This window comes from Protopterus annectens, chromosome 1.part1, assembly GCF_019279795.1.
Source record: "Protopterus annectens isolate FY-2018-M chromosome 1.part1, PAN1.0, whole genome shotgun sequence".
Classification (NCBI taxonomy): Eukaryota; Metazoa; Chordata; order Ceratodontiformes; family Protopteridae; genus Protopterus; species Protopterus annectens.
The window spans coordinates 111899408-111919459 of NC_056726.1; the positions used below are offsets into that span (position 1 = coordinate 111899408).

At 41.5% G+C, this 20052-nt stretch overlaps 1 protein-coding gene across 1 annotated transcript in view; it reads right to left on the minus strand.

Moving 5' to 3' along the window:
• The window catches only part of LOC122814218 (pleckstrin homology domain interacting protein), a 2625611-nt gene that overhangs the window by 2421306 nt on the left and 184253 nt on the right, over window positions 1-20052 (minus strand). The window contains 1 exon segment of the mRNA XM_044086823.1: window positions 3857-4017. Within this exon segment, the coding sequence (XP_043942758.1) occupies window positions 3857-4017 (161 nt within the window).

Consider the following 20052-nt stretch of genomic DNA (forward strand, 5'->3'; position numbering starts at 1 on the left):
TTTGTGAAGACCCTGGGCACAGTAAATAAGCCAAAGGGCAGTGCAGAGAATTGGTAGTGCATTGAACCCACTATGAATCTGAGGTATCTTCTGCAGTTTTGTCTGATAGGGACATGCAGGTATGCCTCTGAGGTCCAAAGTCACGAGCCAAGCTTTCTTGCCCAGCATGGGAAGAAGCTGCTGTAATGTCAACATTTTGAATTTCGGAACATCCAGGTTAAGTGTTTAGAGATGAAAGATCCAGAATGGGCCTCCAGGCTTTGTCCTTTCTGGGTACCAGAAAGAGTCTTGAGTAAAATCCTTGTCCTTGCTCCTGTGATGGTACCTTTTGAATAGCTCTCATATCCATGAGTGCTGTAATTTGTTTTTGAACCTCTGCCCATTGATTTGGTGGCAGATTTGGCATTCCTTTTAAACTTGGCAGAGTGTGAAAGTGGAACCTGTAACCTTGAAATACAATGTTGAGAACCCATTTGTCTTTGGTGATCATTTGCCAATTGTGGTAGAAGAGTGTCAGTTTTCCTCCCAAGGGGGCTGCCAAGAAACATTTGTTTGGCAGCTGTAGTGGGAAGTCATTGGAGCTGTTTTTTATATGGTTGGGGCCGGTCTTCCCCTTCTTTCTGGCCTGATGCAACCCATTGTCGAGGCCAGTAAGTACCTTGTGTTTGACCTCTACCTCTTTGACGTCTGTATCTTCCCCTTTGAGGTCTGTATGTAATTGGAAAGGACCAATTCTTAGTTGGCCAATTTCTGCTAAATCTAGGAGGCTGTACCTGTTAGAAATCCTTCACCGTTTGCATAGATTTTGCCTTATCCTCCATTTTCTTTAGTACCTCTTCTGCCTTAACTCCAAATAACACATCCTGCTGCAAAGGTGCATCCAATAATTTTGTTTTAACATGATCTGGTAACGTATGTTCTTTTAACCAAGCATGTCTTCTAATGACAGACCCTCTAACTGCTGCTCTGCAGGAGGCCTCTAGAGAATCAAAACCACATTGCAAAGTATGCTTTCCCACTTGCTCAGCTGCATGCAATAAATCCTGCATTTCTTTAAAATTAGGAGGATCTGATTCCGGAAGCATTTTTTGTTTTAACTGAGACAGTAAAAATTATTGATATTTTAGCATGTGAAACTGGCAATTTAAGGCTCTCATTGCTAAAGTTGCAGACGTATATACTTTCTTTCCCCATCTGTTAATGCTCTGGAATCTCTGTCAGAGGGAACTGGATTCTTGGCTGATGAGGCCTCAACTCCTATGGGTCCCTGAGAAATAGTTTCAGGGTCAGCTATAGGGCTTTTATACAGAAATTTATGGAGTCAGGGACTCTGTAGTATCTGTCAGGTTTAACGGGCTGGAGGTAAGGAATCAGGATTTAAGCTGGATTCAGTATACACATCATCCACAATATCTAACACTGGCGGAATAGCAAGGGGTCTGTGTTGAGGTAATAAAAGGAAGTCTCTGAGCCTTTTCTTTGATTCTGAATAATCCTGGCCTTCCCAGTGGAAATGCTCCCTCATGGTATGTAGGGTTTCCCCAAAGGAGTAGTCCTCAGGCGGAGAGGCTGATGAAATTGATTCCTCAGCATCAGAATCCTCATAAGGGGGTAAAGAGTATCCTAGGTCTGAGGATGAATCAAAAGAGATGGACAACTGGTCGGATGAGTCATAGTCTGCATCCTGTCTAGGCCTTTTATCAGGAGGGGGATGGGACCCCCTGATCAGAGTGATTAGGTCTTCGGCCATTTTGAGCATTTGTTTCTTAGGCATGGAGGCCTATCCTGGAGAATGCTGTATTTGTTTCTTTGACTTTAAAGGAGGCTTAGACTTAGCTGAGGGTTTAATGCTTGACTGAGTAGGTCTGAAGACACCCTCTGTAGCTGTGGGTTGCTCAGCTACACCAGATCCCTCTGAAAGGTTAGTCTCGGTAGGCTGAAGAACTTGTGCAGCCGAAGGCCCAGCCATCTCCAAGTGGGAGTCAGAGGCGGCTTGTGGTTCTACAGAAGCGGTTCATCAGGGGCTGCTAAGGCGCCTCTCTGAAAACCGGAGAACCGGCGACTGGCCTAGAAGAGGCTTCGTCGTCAGTTCTGGGCCTCGGATGCCTATCCTTGTCTTTGTGCTTTTTGTGTAGTCCGGTCGTCGGAAGTTTCGACGGCATGGTATAATTGAATTTTCTACCAAAATAATGTTGGGCAAAATGAAACCGACGTTTAATAGTGCGCTTGTTAAACCTAGCACAAAACCGACAACCAGTGACGTCGTGGTCAGGACCTAGGCATGGGATACAATAGGAATGGAAATCCTTATGAGGTATTTGCTTCACACAAGAAATACAGTTATTAACTTTTACGGACTTCGGACTGAGGCAAGAAAAAGTTTCCCCAACGGGGTACTTAGCTTTGTAGAAGACTTCGGTTCTGGATTCGGAATGAAAATCTCAGGAGACGGCCGACTGGCACTTGCAAACTGCTTTTGCTTCAGGCACAGCGCGGCAAGAAAGACTGAAGAAAACGGCGTCGGCTGACGTCAGGGAGGAGGCGACAGCAACCGACGCTGGACCAAGACTTTGGAACTCAGGCCGACTGGGGAACCGCCTGACGGCAGGATAACCCAAGTGTAATGACTGCAGCAGTGTAACACAATGAACATTATATGGCTTTTTGCACTAAAAATGTATACCATTAACGGGGAAAAAAAGAAACAAGAGGCTCTCTTGGAGAAATATATGGGTTTAGTGTGCCAGTCAATGAGACTGGAAGGAAATCTCACAAAAGGTAACTACAAGTACTGTATTTTATTTCTTACAATTAAAACAGAGAAAAGTGATTTTAGTAACAATAACTGGCATTGGCACCTGGGAAACTCTCCAACTATAATTTCAACTTTCAGGGGTTAGAAAACAATAGTCTAGCGGGCATTACAGCATGGACAGATAACAGAGCAGACAGTTATACAACTAAATGATTACAGCACTAAGTACAAAACAGGAAAAAAAGGACACCACCACTTCTTTATGAGGATGTTACAAATCATAACTATGAAGAGAGAACAGTCTGTGACAGAGCCACAGCACAGAAAGACAACAATTAAGTTAAAATAAGGAAAATGGGTTTCTCAACAAAAATAAGAAATGCATGCTCTGCGTTGGTAAACTAAGCACCATGTATTGCATACTTCTCTGTCCCAGTATTCAACATGCAAACAAATATAAAAAGTAACACTTCTGCAACTTCCCCAACTTTATAAGTAATATCAAGGCAATAGCCCGTAGTTAAAAGGTACAAGTCTGCAAGACAGATACGTCAGCAAGACCCTAGTATTTACATGCAACTTGCCAACTCCCATTCTGAAGGAAAAAAGTGGTTAATTAACGGAGAAAGTCAAGTATGACTAAGCAGAAATCTCAGTGCCTGTTGACTGCACCATCCAAAACTTACATAATAAGCAATTTCAGCACAGCCTGCTTGATGGTCTTGTGAAATACAATCCACATTGAGGCATGAAAGTAAAGGAAAAGGTGGTAATAAAGACAGCAAACAGCTGAGGGGGGCTGTAGCTTCCACATTACAAGAAGGTATTTACTAGTTTCCTCATAACTCCAAAAAGACTACAACACAGCTTAAGTCGGAGTGAAGTGGCAGAAAAGGAATGCTTGTCCTGGTTCTCTATTTTAGCATATTACAGAAAGAAAAAGAAAAAAACATTCTAACCAAGCTTAATACTGCAAAATTGTTTTATTCAGTCACTATAAAATTCAAAGGCATAAGAAATTAATCATGTCTACATTACAAATGTTCATCATTATTTTTACAAATACATTCTTTCAAAACTGTGTGTACACTTCACACTTACAGTAAATATTCTCCTCCCAGTCCGATCAAATGTCACACAGTAGACAGAAGATAAATGTCCCAGAATTCTCTTGTGCATCTTCATGTGCTGATACACAGCAGTAGGAACAAGTTGTTCAAGTCTATAAAATCCATTGAGCCGTCTTGCAGCAAGTGTACACACTGAAAAAAAAAAAAAATCAAGTTTGTACAATCTGAAGTGAAAAGCAGCAATACAATACTACTCATCTAGTTTACAAATATCTGAAAAAACTCCTGAAACACAAACCAGTGCTGCAATCTTTCACTTTTGCTCACACCTTCTGCACAGATCACATATTCTGGAGTTCCACTGAAGTTATGCCTCCCACCACCAGTCTTCTGTTAACTGGGTTGAACAGAACTGCTCACTGATACAGTTCACACACTTTTGAATCTATCCACATGATCGTTTATTTATTTATTTTACATTTGTTTACCGGGAGTTCGACTGGGCTAGCAGCCCGTTTTCAGTGGAGGCCCGGGTAGAAAAACTCCAAAATACAATATTAATATGAGATACATTAGAACACACAAGGTTAACATGCAAGTACAGTGCAGGTATGATACAGTATTCACTAATTCAGATTATTTATATGCTTAGGACAACAGCAGAGAAAGACAGATCAATAGGTTCAGATGCAGAGAAGGTAATTTAGGTACCATGGTGGGAGTTAGGTATATGTTCTGTGTAAGTATTGAGAGATCCCGCATCGACTGTTAGGTTAAAATGAAGTCACTTGTAGAGATGAAGGTGGAAACTGAACAGTAGTACAATTAGTAAAGGGAGATTGAAAAGTAATGAGAATTCCAAATGAGAAAGAGAAGAGGCCTTGACAGCAGAGTTATAGATTAGAGAGGGAAGGCAGACAGCGAAATCCGGTCAGCCTGGGGAAGAGCAGAAGCATAGCCAGTTCTTTGTAAGATGTTCCTTGAAATGTTTTTTGAAAAAGGAATATTTGGTTGTGAGAACTATATGTTGGGGAATCCCCACTAAAAGTTTATTATGGTTCAAGCTTTCTAATTCTGTTTTAATTAAAACAGTGGAGCTGAACATCTAAAGCAGCAGACAAACGGCAAATTTAAGACCTACTTCAGAAGTCCCTCTTGAAGAGTTGCATATATACAGAGTACCATATACCAGCACCATCTTGCTTTGACAGGACATCTAGGGTGGGTGTAACCAGCAGGACAGTTTATTACCCTAGACATGAAATAGGAAGCAATCAACCAGGATGCCCTGCAGTACAACTGTAACAAAGTCTCTACCAATGTATAATCGCTGGAAATTCATTTGCAATGGTGTGTACTGAAGAGCAAGTAGCTGTAACAGAGATGGCTTTCAAACGCATTCCTCGGGTATGTTGCCAGGTGTCAGTCATTCCTCTAACAGAATGAGTTATAAAATGCTTTACAAGTGGACCCATGTGCATCTTGATACAAAACAATACAGTTAGCCAACCTTAAATATAGCAGGTGCTGGCTACCAACTTCCCTTTCCAACCCAAAGCAAATGCAAAACAACCATATTAAGCTATTAGTATACATCCATGTATAATAACCCCCCCCCCCCCTTTAAAGTGACCTAAAAAATGGTGAAATTACACTGAAAGAGGAAAAAAGGTCCACATCTAGGAGGAAAAGAGAATCTGTTAAGAAAAAGAAAATTCTCTCACTGAGACCAACCAAGTAGGGCTTATAAAACACAACAGCTTATAACTGAAGATATTGTGGCACCATTGCATCTGAAAAAAGGTTCTGAGGAAACAAAACAAATCTAAGAGGTACAGAAGAAGAAAACTAGAAAAAAATGGTGTACAATTGCAAAATTCAGGATGCATAGAGACCTGCAAGAATTCATACAAGAAGTGCCTGATCAACTTATTACTTACCAGCACAATGAAGATAGCCACAAGAAAAATGTAGTGGACTGTGGAACAGCCACAGAAAGCGCAGACCCTGAAGCAGAAACTGTGACTGGACCACCACCACTTACAAATAGATTTCCTTCACCTGGCAAAACAGCTTCATCCAAAGGATTTTCAAGCTAGCATCAAAATGATAATTATACCCCTGAAAGAGGAACCAAACTCTAACATAATTTGTCAAGCAAAATACCCAAGCTCAAAACGGACTTTGAACTAACAACCAGGTTACCTGTGGTCACCAATGGCAATAACAACCCTGTGACTCTTTACTCTGAAATTCACCAGAATGTGCATGAAAAGTAAAAATGCCAGCTAAAAAAAAAAAATTCCACAAAGGGGTGTCCATCTCCCATTATGCTCAAATGTGCCAGGCACAAAAAGAACCTGGTAAGAAATGCATTGTATGCACCTACCACCCTAGTGACTGAAAAAGGTTCTTATTGCTTCTAGATACAACCTGAAGAGGCAGACTACACCTGTGATTCCCTGTTACGTAGCTTTGATTTCCTGGAATGTGGACTTCTATACAAGGTACACAAATAATTTGCCAAGAGAAATCAAGACACTTCACCACAGTCATATCTTTAGAAAACATATACAGAAGGGCAAGGGTTCATCTTTTTTTTACTCCCGATGCAGGTGTATGGGAGGGTAAGAATACTAGTTTACCTTCATCATGTATGAAGGTCGGTAGGGATGCAAATCTTGTTCCTGACATGGATTTAGCAGAACCCAAGACAGACAAAAAAAAATAGCACACGCCCTCTCAGCTTTTAGGGTCTAGGAAATTTGTAAAAGAAATGAATCAGAAAATAAAAGTAGGAAGCACAAATGAAGTAGAAGAAAGAAGGAAATAGGATGCATTAAACTTACAGATAAAGTATGGGGTGAGGCTCACTGTATAGCATTAACTACTAGTGGAAGGGAGAGCTCCGAACAAAGTTAAAGTATATACATAAAAGGACAGCAGAACGTTAAGAAATGGAATACCACAGATAAGGTAAAAATCAAACAAAATTTGACATTAAAGAAAAAGGAAAACTCAATGACCTACTCCTTTAGCTCAGAGATGACCAAAGGAAGCCAAGAAAAAATAAATAAATAAAACTCATGCAGACTTGACATTTTATAAGTAATAAATTGGATACAGAACAAAGAGTAAAAAACAGCCCACAATACAACAGACAGTACGGTAGTGTGAGCAAAGTTAACAAAACAAGTAAACATTCAAACAGAAGGATAAAAAACACCAGCTGTATGGCCAAATACGAGCAGTCAAACAAAGTACTTGTTGAATATGGGCATTAAGCCCAAGTAGGAGTTTCACAAATGCTCTCAGTAGAGATGTTCTTGAAGAAAGTTGTAGGGGCAGTATCTGCTATGGTGGAAGGTTCTTTAACATTTACAGTTGAGTTCTTGCCACACATATCGTAGCAGAAGATATAATTAGCTAACCTAATTAGCGAACCATTTGAGAAGCACTGTTTACATACAGGTTTACCTGTTACAGCCGAATTGTTTGAAGTCCTTAGTTCTGTTAGTACCATACTGCAACTGTCTTATGTACAACCATGCTGCGCAAGAGCCTCGCCCTCTTACCTCTGGAATGGGGACAAACACTGGCAAATGAATAGCTTGACAAGTGGAGTACCACAGGGTTCTGTCCTGGAAACTCTCCTGTTTGGTATCTACTTCTCTGAAGTACAGGCTAACACAGAAGGCCTCTGGCTAACGAAGTTCGCAGATGACTGCAAACTAGGAGCCATAGTCAAGTCCCCAAATGATGTGGACATCCTACAGAAGGGCCTCACTGAGACAGATTCCTGGTGTCAGAGCCATGGCCTCAAGCTCAATGCCAAAAAGTGCAGTGTAATCCCTTTTGGTAAAAACTCTGTAAACATGAACTACCACATAGGCAGCAATCTACTTAACACTGAATGCGTGATAAGAGACCTTGGGACCCAGGTGGACAGTAGTATCTCCTTTGATGGTCACATTGCCAGAGTAGTCAGGAAGTCCTTCTACGTGGCACACATCATAAAAGGGTTCTCATCCAGGAAAAAAAAAAAAAAAAAAAAAGAGGTCATTGTTCCCCTCTACTTGTCACTCATTAGACCCATTATAGAGTACAACGCCCCTTTTGGAATGTACCTCACAAGACATCTGCAGCAGCTGGAAAGGCCACAAGTACCTCACAAAGAGGATTACTGACCTCAAACAAATGCCCTACACTGACCGCCTCAAAAAACTCCAGCTTTACTCCGTAGCATGCCTACTCAGAGGTGATCTCTGCCTAACATATAAAGCTATGTCAAACCCAGAGCTGTTGGACATGCTACACTTAAAGAAATCCCAATCCCTCAGAGCTACACGCTCTAGGGACCTAAACCTTGTCACCACAATAAACAGGACACACTAGAGGGATAGATTCCTGTCCCAGAGACTTCCTATACTCTGGAAGGAGCTACCCATCTATGTCAAGCAAAGTTCTTCATTAGCACTCTTCAAGAAAAATCTTGATGAGTGGATGGGAAATAGGAAATACACCCCGGGGATCACTTCTGTGTCTCTGCTGGACAGTGGCATAGGAAAATAACTTTCTTGGGTGGCGTTAGCTATGGAACCTTGCTGGCTAGGCTTACCTAGGCCCTTGGGCCGATAGCCTAGTACCTACCTATGAACCTATTAATTCAAAGACAGGCCTGAGATAAACAGTGAAGAAAGTATGTCTTAAAGGATATCCTGCCTCCATTACACCACGGATGTACACGAACAGCAGAACACAACTCTTTTACTTTGGGTTGGAAAGGAAATCCAGTAACTAGCTATTATACTTAAAAGTTGGTTAATAGCATTGACTTTGGCCAAGATTTACTCTGGCCTACTTGTAAAGCTATTAAAGCTCATTCCAAGAGGAATGCCCATCACCCAGTAACAGACTTTACCTGCATTTCAGAGGCCATTCTGGCCAAGTTAACAGCAAGAAGAAAAAACGGTCTTTCAAAGCAAGCACTTCAGCTACACTAGTAATTCAAGCCTCTACAATGCAAAGTTCAGGCCTCAAACCAAGAAGACGGGTTACTAGGTGGTCTGCAGTGAAAGACATTTTGGCTGACATGTTAGCTGAAACTAGTTAGTCCACTGGGATTCTTGGATAAAAAAAAAAAAGAAGAAAAAAAAAGAAAAATTGGCAGATGTATTTTAACTGAGGAGTAGTCTGCAAGATGACAGAGGGAGAGAGCCTCGACTGCAACCCAAAAAGGGATCCAAGACTTGAGTAGCAAAACAAGCTCTGAAACAGCCATTGAGGATGGGAGGGGGAAATAATAAGTATATGCCTTTTCAACCCTCTCAGAGCAAGGACTAAAAGAGTTTTGTTAGACAGCGTGTGCCAAACGTCCATTTCCCAATTCATGCTGACAACTAATTTGTGCTTTTATGGGGGTGGGGGCACTGGGAAGTGGGGTCCACTGCTGAGAAATATATCACCTGGAGATTTTGTTTTTAAATTTATTAAGCAGAGTACAGCACTTTTTCTTGTGGACCTTTTTCAAATTTCGTCTTGGTGCATGAGCTGGCAGGTACATAACAGGGAAAAATGATCGCTGTCCAAATGACAGTTGTGCATGGCAGTTCAGTTAGTCAGCAAGAAAGGAAGGGGCCAAAATAGTAGGAAAAAATGAAGTGAGGAGTATGAAAGGTCTTGTTTAAAGCAACTCTGACAGATAAAACATAAGATTACAGGTATGACACACAACTTGTTCAATACTGTTGTATTCGCAAGCCAATGAGAGCATCTAGAGAAAAAGTACAATTGTGTAAAATCTTACAACAGTTCTTCTCTTCACTGTTGCAGTATTCTTAACTTAAAGGATCTCCTGCCAAGGACAACCAAATGTCCAGGAAGTATAACAAAGCCTTTCGATTTTATAGGTGCCATGCATCAAACATATGTTCCCGTGTAGGGCATAAGAGCATAAAGGTGACATATGGATGCAAATACTCAGAACTGAATTGCCCCAAGAGGGAAAAAAATTAACTTTAGGACAACGTGGAACATGTACATCCAGAAAATAAAAGTTCAGAGGAGAAAGGAAAGGAAACGAAAATTCTTCAGCCAGGGGGGTAATAAAAAACAGGTGCAAGAGTCTTAGAGGGGGGAAGGAGAGAGGGACTGACCGAATACTGCAAAAGTGAAGAGAAAGACCTCTACTATTATGGTAAGATTTTATGCAACTGTACTATGCCCTTCTATATCAATGTTGTAGGATTAATCACCGAAGGAAGAGTACAAGAGCAAAGATGATGACTGGAAGGAGGAATGCAAAGAAAGAGCCCTCTACAGAGCCAATGCATGACAGCCTTGGCAAAACCTGCCATGGCCCTGGAAACAATGTCCAACTTATAATGGCTTAGTAAAAGTATGAACAGAGGACCAACGAACAGCTTCAAAGATGGAACTGCTGTCCAAACCCTTGGGAAAAAAACAGAAGAATCAACCATCCTAGTAGAATGTGCTTTTACAGACAAAAAGACATTTGCCATGAAAAGAACAGCAAAAGGGAATGGCCTTAGAGATCCAAGAGATGGTTTGCTTGGAAACAGCAAAAACCCAAAGTCCTGGGATGAAAAGAAACAAAAAGTTGCTCAAATTTGCAACTAACCTTTGTTTTATCTGAATAACATCAGAGCTATCTATGCAAGTCCAGGTGGGGAAAACCTTCTCACTGGCAGAATGAGGAGAACGAGAAAAAATGAAGGAAGTTGAACAGACTGATTAAGGGACGACTCATTAACCACTCTGGGCATAACAGAAGGATTATTACGAAGAAAGATCCCGTCTCTGTGAAAAACTGAAAAAAGGAGGTATGGCCATAACAGCATGAAACTCAGACGTTCTCTTCGCCAAATTAAGTGCCAACAGCAGAATAGTCTTCCAAGTACATTACAAGGAAGCTGAACTAGCAGGTTCAAAAGGGCACAGTCAATTTTCAAGAACAAAACTGAGATCCCAAGGAGGAGGAATAGACTTTCTCAGGGGTCTGATACGAAGAACCTTTAAGAAATCTCCTAACTAAAAACCAAGAAGGCAAAGGAGGGCTCAAGGGCACACAAGTAGAGATACCGGACAGGTGAGATTTGACTGAAGAATATGCCAAACCAACATGGAGTAGATCCCACAAATAAGAGAACCAGAGAAACCCCTACTAAGAAAAGGGATCTTGATGGCAAGAGAGGCACTAAACAGAAAAACATTTCCATTTACACATACATGATTTTCTGGTAGTGGGTTTCCTGGCCTCCTCCCCAAAGTGTGTCCTCAGAAAAAGAGGTGCCTAAAAGGGATCCAAACCTCATCACCCACAGTGCCAACTGAAGAGTTGACAGGTGAGGATGGATAAGAGATGGTATCCTGGGTAAGAAAACTAACCCAGTGAGGTAACATGTTGCGATTGCCCCTGGCCAGAAGAAAAAGAAGGGGGAATCGTTACCAGCAAGATTTTAGCAGAGTCTTGCTTGAGCTTGTGCAGAACACTTGGGCAGCAAACAAAGAGGAAGAAAGGCATACAGAAACAGTCCCAAGGAAAAGGCAGGGCATCCACTTTCTAAGCCAGAGGACTTGGTTATCTCAAACAGAAGACAGGAAGTCATCTATTCAGAAGGGAAGCAAAAAGATCTACTTGAGGAATGCACCACTGATAGTGTCCAGGAATACATCCCTGTGAAGCATCCATTCATGAGCCTGCATTCTGGACCTGCTCAGAGAGTCTGCCATGAGATTGTGCCCTGAAGGAATGTAAACTGCCTGAAGAGTCACCTGATCACTGATAGTGAGATTATGGGCCTGAAGACCCAGTCCACAAAGAAGATAAGACCTCATACCCCCCCCCCCCACACACACACACACACACTTATTGATATACTACATCAGTGGTAAGGCCTGTAGAGCCAGAATTAAAGCCCTCATCTTTTCTACTTTGATATGGTCTGACCTGTAATGAAAAGGTCAGAGAGCCAGAAGAAGCATCCCATACAAGGTCTGAGGTGTCAGGGAACTGTTCTTGGATAGGAACTGTAGCATGCAAGGGCAGTTCTTGGAGAGAAATTTGCTAAAACTACCACTGGAGCTCGAGTTTGAGACAAGGAAGCAAAGGAACAGGGAACTCTAGGGGATGGCACTCCTGAAGCCATACCAATTTGAGATACCACTGAAGCTACCTGATAAGGAGTCTGGCAAGAGGAAGCATGGGAATGACTGAGACCAGCACAGCAGATAGGCGTTCAGAACATTTGATAATGGTGTTCGGACCGGTGGCTAAGAAGTTCTGGGTATTTGCATCTGTATATCACTTTTATGACCTCTGCTGGGAGCACACGTGTGACATATGGCACCTATAAAATCTAAAGGCCTTGGCATACTAGCTGGGCGTTCAGCTATCCTTGGCAGTCTTGACACTCTTCATCTTCAGTGAAGAGCAACAGCAACAGTGATATGGAAGGACATCAATCTGGATAAATATGAATTTCTGGTGTTACATCTTGCTTGCTTTTGTCATAGGCATATGTGAATAAAAAAATGGTTGTGTGCAACCATCCTGATACCACATGGGAAAAAATTCTGAGGTCAGGGTGCAAAAACAGTGCTATTCTGCTAAATGTGCAATTAGCAGTGAAGGGAAAGGTGCACTCTTTCCTCCACTGCCAACTGTTTCACATGGCAAAAAGTAAAGTTCTGTAAGTAAACTTAGCAAAACATTAGCTGTTCAATGAACACTGCTGCAGTAGCCTTAGCCATATGTGGTAATATCCTGCCAAGGATAATATCCTGCCAAGGATACAACAGCCAGCCAGCTTTGAAAGCTTTAGGGCACCTTCCACATGCCCAAACTGTCACATAACATGAACTCAGCTGACTAAAAGACAAATCTGGGCACAAAGGTCTTCAGAGTTTTACTGCCAAAAAAAATGGAGGCTGAGACTTGAAAGGTCAATGCTAGGAACAAAAAATAAATGCCCATACCCTGGCATACAAAAAACACCAAAACCAAGGGGGATGGAGAGAGTGAGCAACTACTGCAGCAGTGATAATTCAAACATCTACTGTTACAGTAATTCACTTAAACAGCAGCACTATCATACTGATCACTGCTACAGTAGCCTTGGCTATACAAGTAGATTACTCTAGGTAACTACATTTAGGAGGTGAAGAAGAGTTCAGGAGACCCTGGAGAATGTCCTAGCAAAGCCTGACTCTTATTCTAGGTCTAGGTCCAGATCAAGCTTATAGTGCTTTGTAAATGTAGAGAGGAGTAAGTAGCAGCTTCTAGAAAACTTTTAGAATCCAACACTTTCTCCAAAAAGTCATAGATGAAGCCAAGGCCCTGGTAGAGTGGTCCTTGATCCTAACTGGAACAGTGTTGATGTTCTTCATCAAGGTGCGGAATCAGTTTTCCACAGGCAAGACAGTTATTAACTTTATCTGACATTCGTTAAAGCAAGAAAAGAGGATCCACAACGGGGTACTTATCTGAAGGCGTCTTCAACTTGGGAGTCAGAAAGCGAAACGAAGGTAAACGGCCGACCGGTACTAGTGCGAATTGCATCTGCTTCGGGCTCCGCGGCAAGAAAGACTGAGGAAATGGCGTTGTCTGCCTCCTTTTATACCCGACATACTGACATCAGTTTTACAACCAATGGCAGCCGACGTCATATACCAAGGACTCTGGTATTCGGGCCGACTAAGGGCTACCAGCAGCCAGATAACCCATATGTGAGGACTGCAACAGTGAATACACTCGAACATCTACATTTATGGTAAGTGTACACAACTGTACTTTATGGTGAGTATACCAAAAGGTAATAGCCTTAGACAACAGTTTGGAACCAGTCTGTTTTGATACAGGTTGCCCCTTCTTACCTTCACAAGAATTGAACTGATATGAAGATCTGAAAAAATTTGTTCTATCAAAACAGTACCAGAGTTGTCTGTGGACATCCAAGGGATGAAGTACCCTTTCTCTCTCATCTGTAGGTTCAGGAAAGAAAATGGGGATGACAGTTTGGCTGAAAGTAAACTCTGATGCAACTTTAGATATAAAAGAAGAAGGGTTAGCTCTCAAACAAACCCTGTCACTATAGAAAATCAGACAGGACACAAGAGCATGCGACTCAGATACCCTATTTGCAGAGGTCAGAGCAAATCAGTACAACTGTTTCCCATGTTAAGAACCTCAAGTCAGCCAGATTAGCTGGTTCAAATGGAGCAAGCGTTAGCGTCTTAAACACAAAATCAAGATCCTAAGGAGAGAATTGTGAATGGGAGCCTTAGGTTTAAAAAAAATAAAAAGTTAACTTACCTTACTGCAGGGGGCCAGGTCTCCCTGTACCCTAGTAGTTTAAATGTGAATGTTCCGTGACCGCACTTTAGCGGAGGAATGGAAAATCTTCCATTTTGCGCTTGCGCGTACAGCTCGGAATGGGAAATTTCCCTTTCCTTCACTGTACTACGATCTCGGAGTAGGTATATTAAGTAGAGGGGGGTGGGGGGTGCAGGGGGGCAAAGACCCCCTGTGAAAACATTTGAAAGTTTTTTTTTTTTTTTTTTTTGTCCCTTTCATATGTTAGAGTTTCTCTAAATTCGAGATTCTGGTTTCGAGTTTAGAGGCATTCGATCATATGATGGGGAACCATACATATAGATATACATATATATATATATAGATAGATATACACACACTCTTACACACCCACACCCACACACTGGATATTAAAAGTGTACACACCCTGTTAAAATGTCAGGTTTTTCGGATATAAAAAATTAGACCACAATAAATCATTTTAAAACTTTTCCCACCTTTAATGTGACCTATAACCTGTACAATTCAATTGAAAAACAAACAAATCTGTTAGGAGAAAAAATATAAAAAAAAGAAACTTACAATAAGCTGGTTACATAAGTGTGCACACCTTTAAACTAATACTTGGATGAATCACCTTTTGATATAATTACAGCATTCAGTCTTCTTGGGTACACACCTGCCATCAATTAAAGAGACTCTGATTACCCCCAAATAAAGTTTAGCTGTCCTAGTAGGATTTTCCTGATATTTACTCAGTTGCCTGCTACAGCAAAAGCCATGGTTCGCAAAGAGCTTACAAAGCATCAAAGGGATCTCATTGTTGAAAGGTATCAGTCAGGAGAAGGGTACAAAAAAATTTCCACAGCACTGGATATAGCATGGAACACAGTGAAGACAGTCATCAAAAAGTGAAGAAATTATGGGACAACAGTGACATTGCAAAGAACTGGACATCCCTCCAATACTGATGAAAAGGCAAGACAAAAACTGGTCACGGAGGCTGCCAAAAGACATACAGCAACACTGAAGGAGCTGCAGGACTTTCTGGCAAGTACTGGTTGTGTACTACATGTAACAACAATCTTGCGTATTCTCCATATGTCTGAGCTATGGGGTAAGGTACAAGTCGGAACCCTTTTCTTACACAGAAAAACATCCAGGCCCGGCTAAAATTTGCAAAACAATACATAGTCTTCCAAACGCATGTGGGAAAGTATGTTATGGTCTGATGAGAGGTTAAACTTTTTGGCCACAATTCCAAAAGGTATGTCTGGTGAAAAAACAACACTTCACATCACCAAGAGAACACCATCCTCACGGTGAAGTATGGTGGTGGCAGTATCGCACTTTGGGGTTGCTTTTCTTCAGCTGGAACTAGAGCTTTAGTCAAGGTGGAGGGAATTATGAACAGCTCCAAATACCTGTCACTTTTGGCCCAAAACCTGCAGGCGTCTGCTAGAAAGGTGAAGATGAAGAGGAATTTCACCTTTCAACACAATAACCCCAAGCACACATCCAAATCAACCAAAGAATGGCTTCAACAGAAGAAAATTAAAGTATTGGAATGGTCCAGACAGAGCCCAAACCTAAATCCAATAGAAAATCTGTGGGGTGACCTGAAGCCAAGGCCCTGGTAGAGTGGTCCTTGATCCTAATTGGAACTAGACCTTGCCAAGGCCTTTGACACCATCCCCCACTCTGGAATCATAGATAAACTTATTAAGTTGGGCATTAATCCCTATGTCACCCAATGGGTTGCTAAATGGCTTACTGATAGAATCCACACTGTAAAAGTAGCCGACTCCAAATCCAGCTCCAGACAAGTGGAGTACCTCAGGGTTCAGTCCTGGGGCCGCTCTTGTTTGGCATCTACTTCTCTGAAGTACAGGTCAACACTAAGGGACTCTGGCTAACAAAGTTTGCAGATGACTGCAAACTGGGAGCCATTATTGAATCCCCAAATGATGTGGATACTCTACAAAAGGTTCAAAGGAGGAATTAGCAATAGTTATGACTATAGAGTCATCTGTATATTGGACAACGTTAGACTGAAGACAATAGGAATGGAGTGATTTGGTGAAGGTATTAAGAGTAGAGGTCCAAGAATGGAGCCTTGGGGTACACCAGTTCTTACTGAGAGAGGGGTAGTTCGTGCAGAGTCCCATCGTACTGACTGCAGCCCATCAAAAAAATAGCTACAGAACCATGCAACTGTATCAGGGGAGAGGTTTAGGTCTACAACTTTACTAAGTAGCATTGTGTGTGAGAGTGTCAAAAGCCTTAGAAAGGTCAAGGAACAGACAGGATACAAGTCTGTGATCATCTTTAGCAAGGGCTAAGGTGCTGAGAAATTATAGTAGAGTTGTGGTTGTACTATGCTTGGGACAAAGCCATGCTGTGTTGGAGTGAGAAGTTTTTCTTGTAAGAGATAATGCATAACTTGTTTGTGTATCCATTTCTCGAGGATTTTGGAGAGAGGGGAGAGGATAGCGATAGGCCTGAAATTAGATATTTATGTGGAGTTACCTCCTTTATGAATAGGAAGAGTGTAAAACTGTTTCCAGATAGAAGGAACATTACACTCAGAGATGGAGCGATTGATTAGTATAGATGCAGGCATAGCAAGGGAGTGTGCAGCAATCTGGAGAAAGTAAGAAGGAATATGGTCTGCTGATACAGAGCATGGTTTGAGCTTTGAGAGTAGAGTTCTGATACAGTCAGTGGAGACAGGTTTGAGAGAAGAGTTTACTGAGACGGTGGTTGAGGGGTGTATAGGGAGGTTTGAAGTGTTGCTGTTTGAGAGGCTGGGGTTAAATAGTTTGGAAATAGATTCAATAAAGTAGGTGTTGAAGGTATTGGCGGTTTCTTCAGGGGACTTGTCAGGACATGGGTTTGGTGAAGTTGGGTTACCTGGATGTAGTATTTGGTTTATAGCATTCCAGAATTTTTTGGGATCAGATTTTAATGTTTTTAGGGGATTATAATAAAAGTCTTTGTCGAAAATTTGTTTGATTTCTAAGTTCTTTATACTTTAGGAAGTCAGCTGGAAGTTTGGTTTGTACCCATGTTTTCCATGCTCTCTCTCTGGATTTCATAAGGGTGCGGGTAGTTTTAGTTAGCCAGGATGAAAAGTTGAAATGTGTGCCTTTAAATCAAACTTTTCTCAGTGGGCTAGAGAATTTAAAATATTTAGGAAAGTTGAGTTGAAGGCATTTACTGCTTCACTGAGTGGGAGCTGAGTAAGGAAATTCCAGTTAATTCTAGAGAGGAGGGTTTTAAAAGTGTCTGGGTTAAAGGTTGAAAGCCTGCGGCAGGTGATAAGCTGGTGTGGTTTGGACAGGTGGGTGATGTACCATAGCACTTTTATAAGAGAGTGGTCGCAAAAGGCATTGGGTAGAGTTTCAGGGTTGTGGTATTAGATTGGATAGTTGTTTCTAACCCCAGCAATCAAGGAGCTTGAAGAATGAGAGTTATTAGTATGGATAGGTTTGGAGATTAGTTGTGTAAATCCATGGAGGTTTATGTGTTGTGGAGGGTTTGGATGATTAAGGTTATGCCGATTAATGTTTACGTCCCCAAGAAAGATAGCTTCATTCGGGAAATTTAGGGAGAAATATGACAGCATATTTTCCATTAAGGGGATGTTGTCCCCTGGTGGAATGTATATGGCTACAACTGTGATGGTAGTGAAGTCATTGGGTTTGAGGTTTGCTATTAGTATTTCAGCAGGTGTAAAGGAGGGACTTGGTTCTTTAGGAAGGGAGACAGTGAGGTAGTTAGAGTAAACCAGAGCAACAGCTCCACTTTTTTTCTTTAAGCGATCTTGGCGAAGTATATTATAACCTGGAGGAAGAATGTCTTTATCTTGGTTTTGAGGTTTAAGCCAAGTTTCTGTGACAGAGATAATGTCTGGGGTATGAAGAGATACCAAAGCATGAAACTGGCTTAGTTAGTTGAGCATACTTCGAGTATTAATAGAACAGAAGGAGATTTTCTTTTTTGGTATGGACGGTTGATTAGAAATGGGGGTGATATTTTGCGGGGTGTTAGGAACAGTGGTAAGACCAGGGTTTGGGTGTATATCATCTGACAAGAGTAGAGTCCCTGGGAAGTCATAAGCTTTCATTTTTTGTAGGTAGTTGTGAAAGTATTTTGTTTTATATGTAGATGTACTATGGATGAAAGGAGGAGTTTTTATTTTAGGGAGTAGTAAATTCATTGGAAGGATACTTGCAGAGATAAATATGGGTTGCTGAGGGTAAGAAAAGCAGTTTTGGTGAGGGTAGGTGGGCGCTTTATGTATAGGAGTTAACAGTGTGTGAGGTGATTTTATGTTGTGTCGGAGGAGCAGTGCAGGTAGAAGTATGACAGGAATGATTACGTTTGGCATGTTTGAGGAGGAGGAGAGGGCTTTAACAGTGCGAGTTGGTTGAGAGTTTGGGGAGGAGTTGTAAGGTAGGGAGAGTCTATAGTGGGTGTTAGCTTGTGTAACAGGAAGGGGAGGAGTTTGATGGTTGGGAGGGACCTGTGATTAGGTATAAAGGAAATTATATGGGAGGGAGCGGGGCTACACCTGGGACAGAGGAAAGTACAAAAGAACCAATCAGCCAGTACAACCCAGTGTCCAGGGAAATTAAACAGCCAGATTTAAGCATAATTAGACAAGCTAGATTCTTTTCTTTCCTGTTTTTATTTTTCTTTAAAAATGGGGAGCTGCAGTTCACTGAGAAGTAGGAAAATAATGTAGTTATGCCAGGGATATTAGGAAAGGGACATGCTGTAAATTAGGAGTCAATAGAGTACTATTTAAAAAGGAATGGAATATGGTACATGCGAGTACACTACTGGGGATTCCTATGAAGCAAAGGCAGAAAAGCCAAGTCAAAAGATGGTGCCTTTCTACATCGGGTTTTTTTGATTCCTCTGTAATTGAGCAGGAGTGGGAGAGAGGCATGCAGGTTCAAAGTGGGGGAGGGGATAGACACAAAGTAATACAAGATTGTGAGCCAGAAAAACTGGATTAGGCCAGCTGCTAAGAAAACAATGAGGGAAGCCAAGCTCAGTCAATTCCAGGTCAGTGTAGTGCAGTATTTTCCTAACTACAAATCTTGTGGTACTAATCTAGTACAGAGTGGTGAAATTACATCGATTTGCTCATTCAGTATTTCTGACAGAGTAGTCTGCAGGGAATTTTTAAAGTCTGCCAACTCACTACATTCCCAAAAAAATATGTTCCCAATTACCTCATTCCCCATCACACCTCCAATATTTGCAATCTACCAGGGGAAAAATTCTATGGAGTCTGCTTGGGGTAAAAGAATACCTATGCAAACACTTCCAAGCAAAACTCCTAACCTTTCTAGACTGTATTGCATACTTGGGAGACATACACATTCTCCCATTGTTTCCTGATGAATTGCTTATCCATTCTCTTTACCCAATCCTTTCTAACGACCTCTGATTGATTCCTATAGTTATCATGCAACACTTTACAAGCCCTACTAGCCCTACTAATTATCCCTTTAACAGCAGTTTCAGTTCTAGATTCTATTAAAAACACTACCAGTGCTGGTCTTTCGCAGGACACCACTATTCCTTTATCCTTGCCTATATTCTGATATCAATCCTTGATAGGGAAGGAAATCTCTAGCCTGCACTCTAAGTGAATCCTTGGCCTTTTTCCATTCTATTACCTTATCTTCTCTTTGCTTCCAATACAGAGATTCCTTTGCCAGTTAAATTCAATTCTTCTTGCCTATTCTCTGTACCCCTAATTGCAGTCATCCATACTGGCAGAATCTTCTTTCTCCATTCTCATGTTGGCTTTTTTCTTAGAATACTTCCTGCTACTTAATGAATATAATATTCTGTATGGTTATTGTTATTCTCCT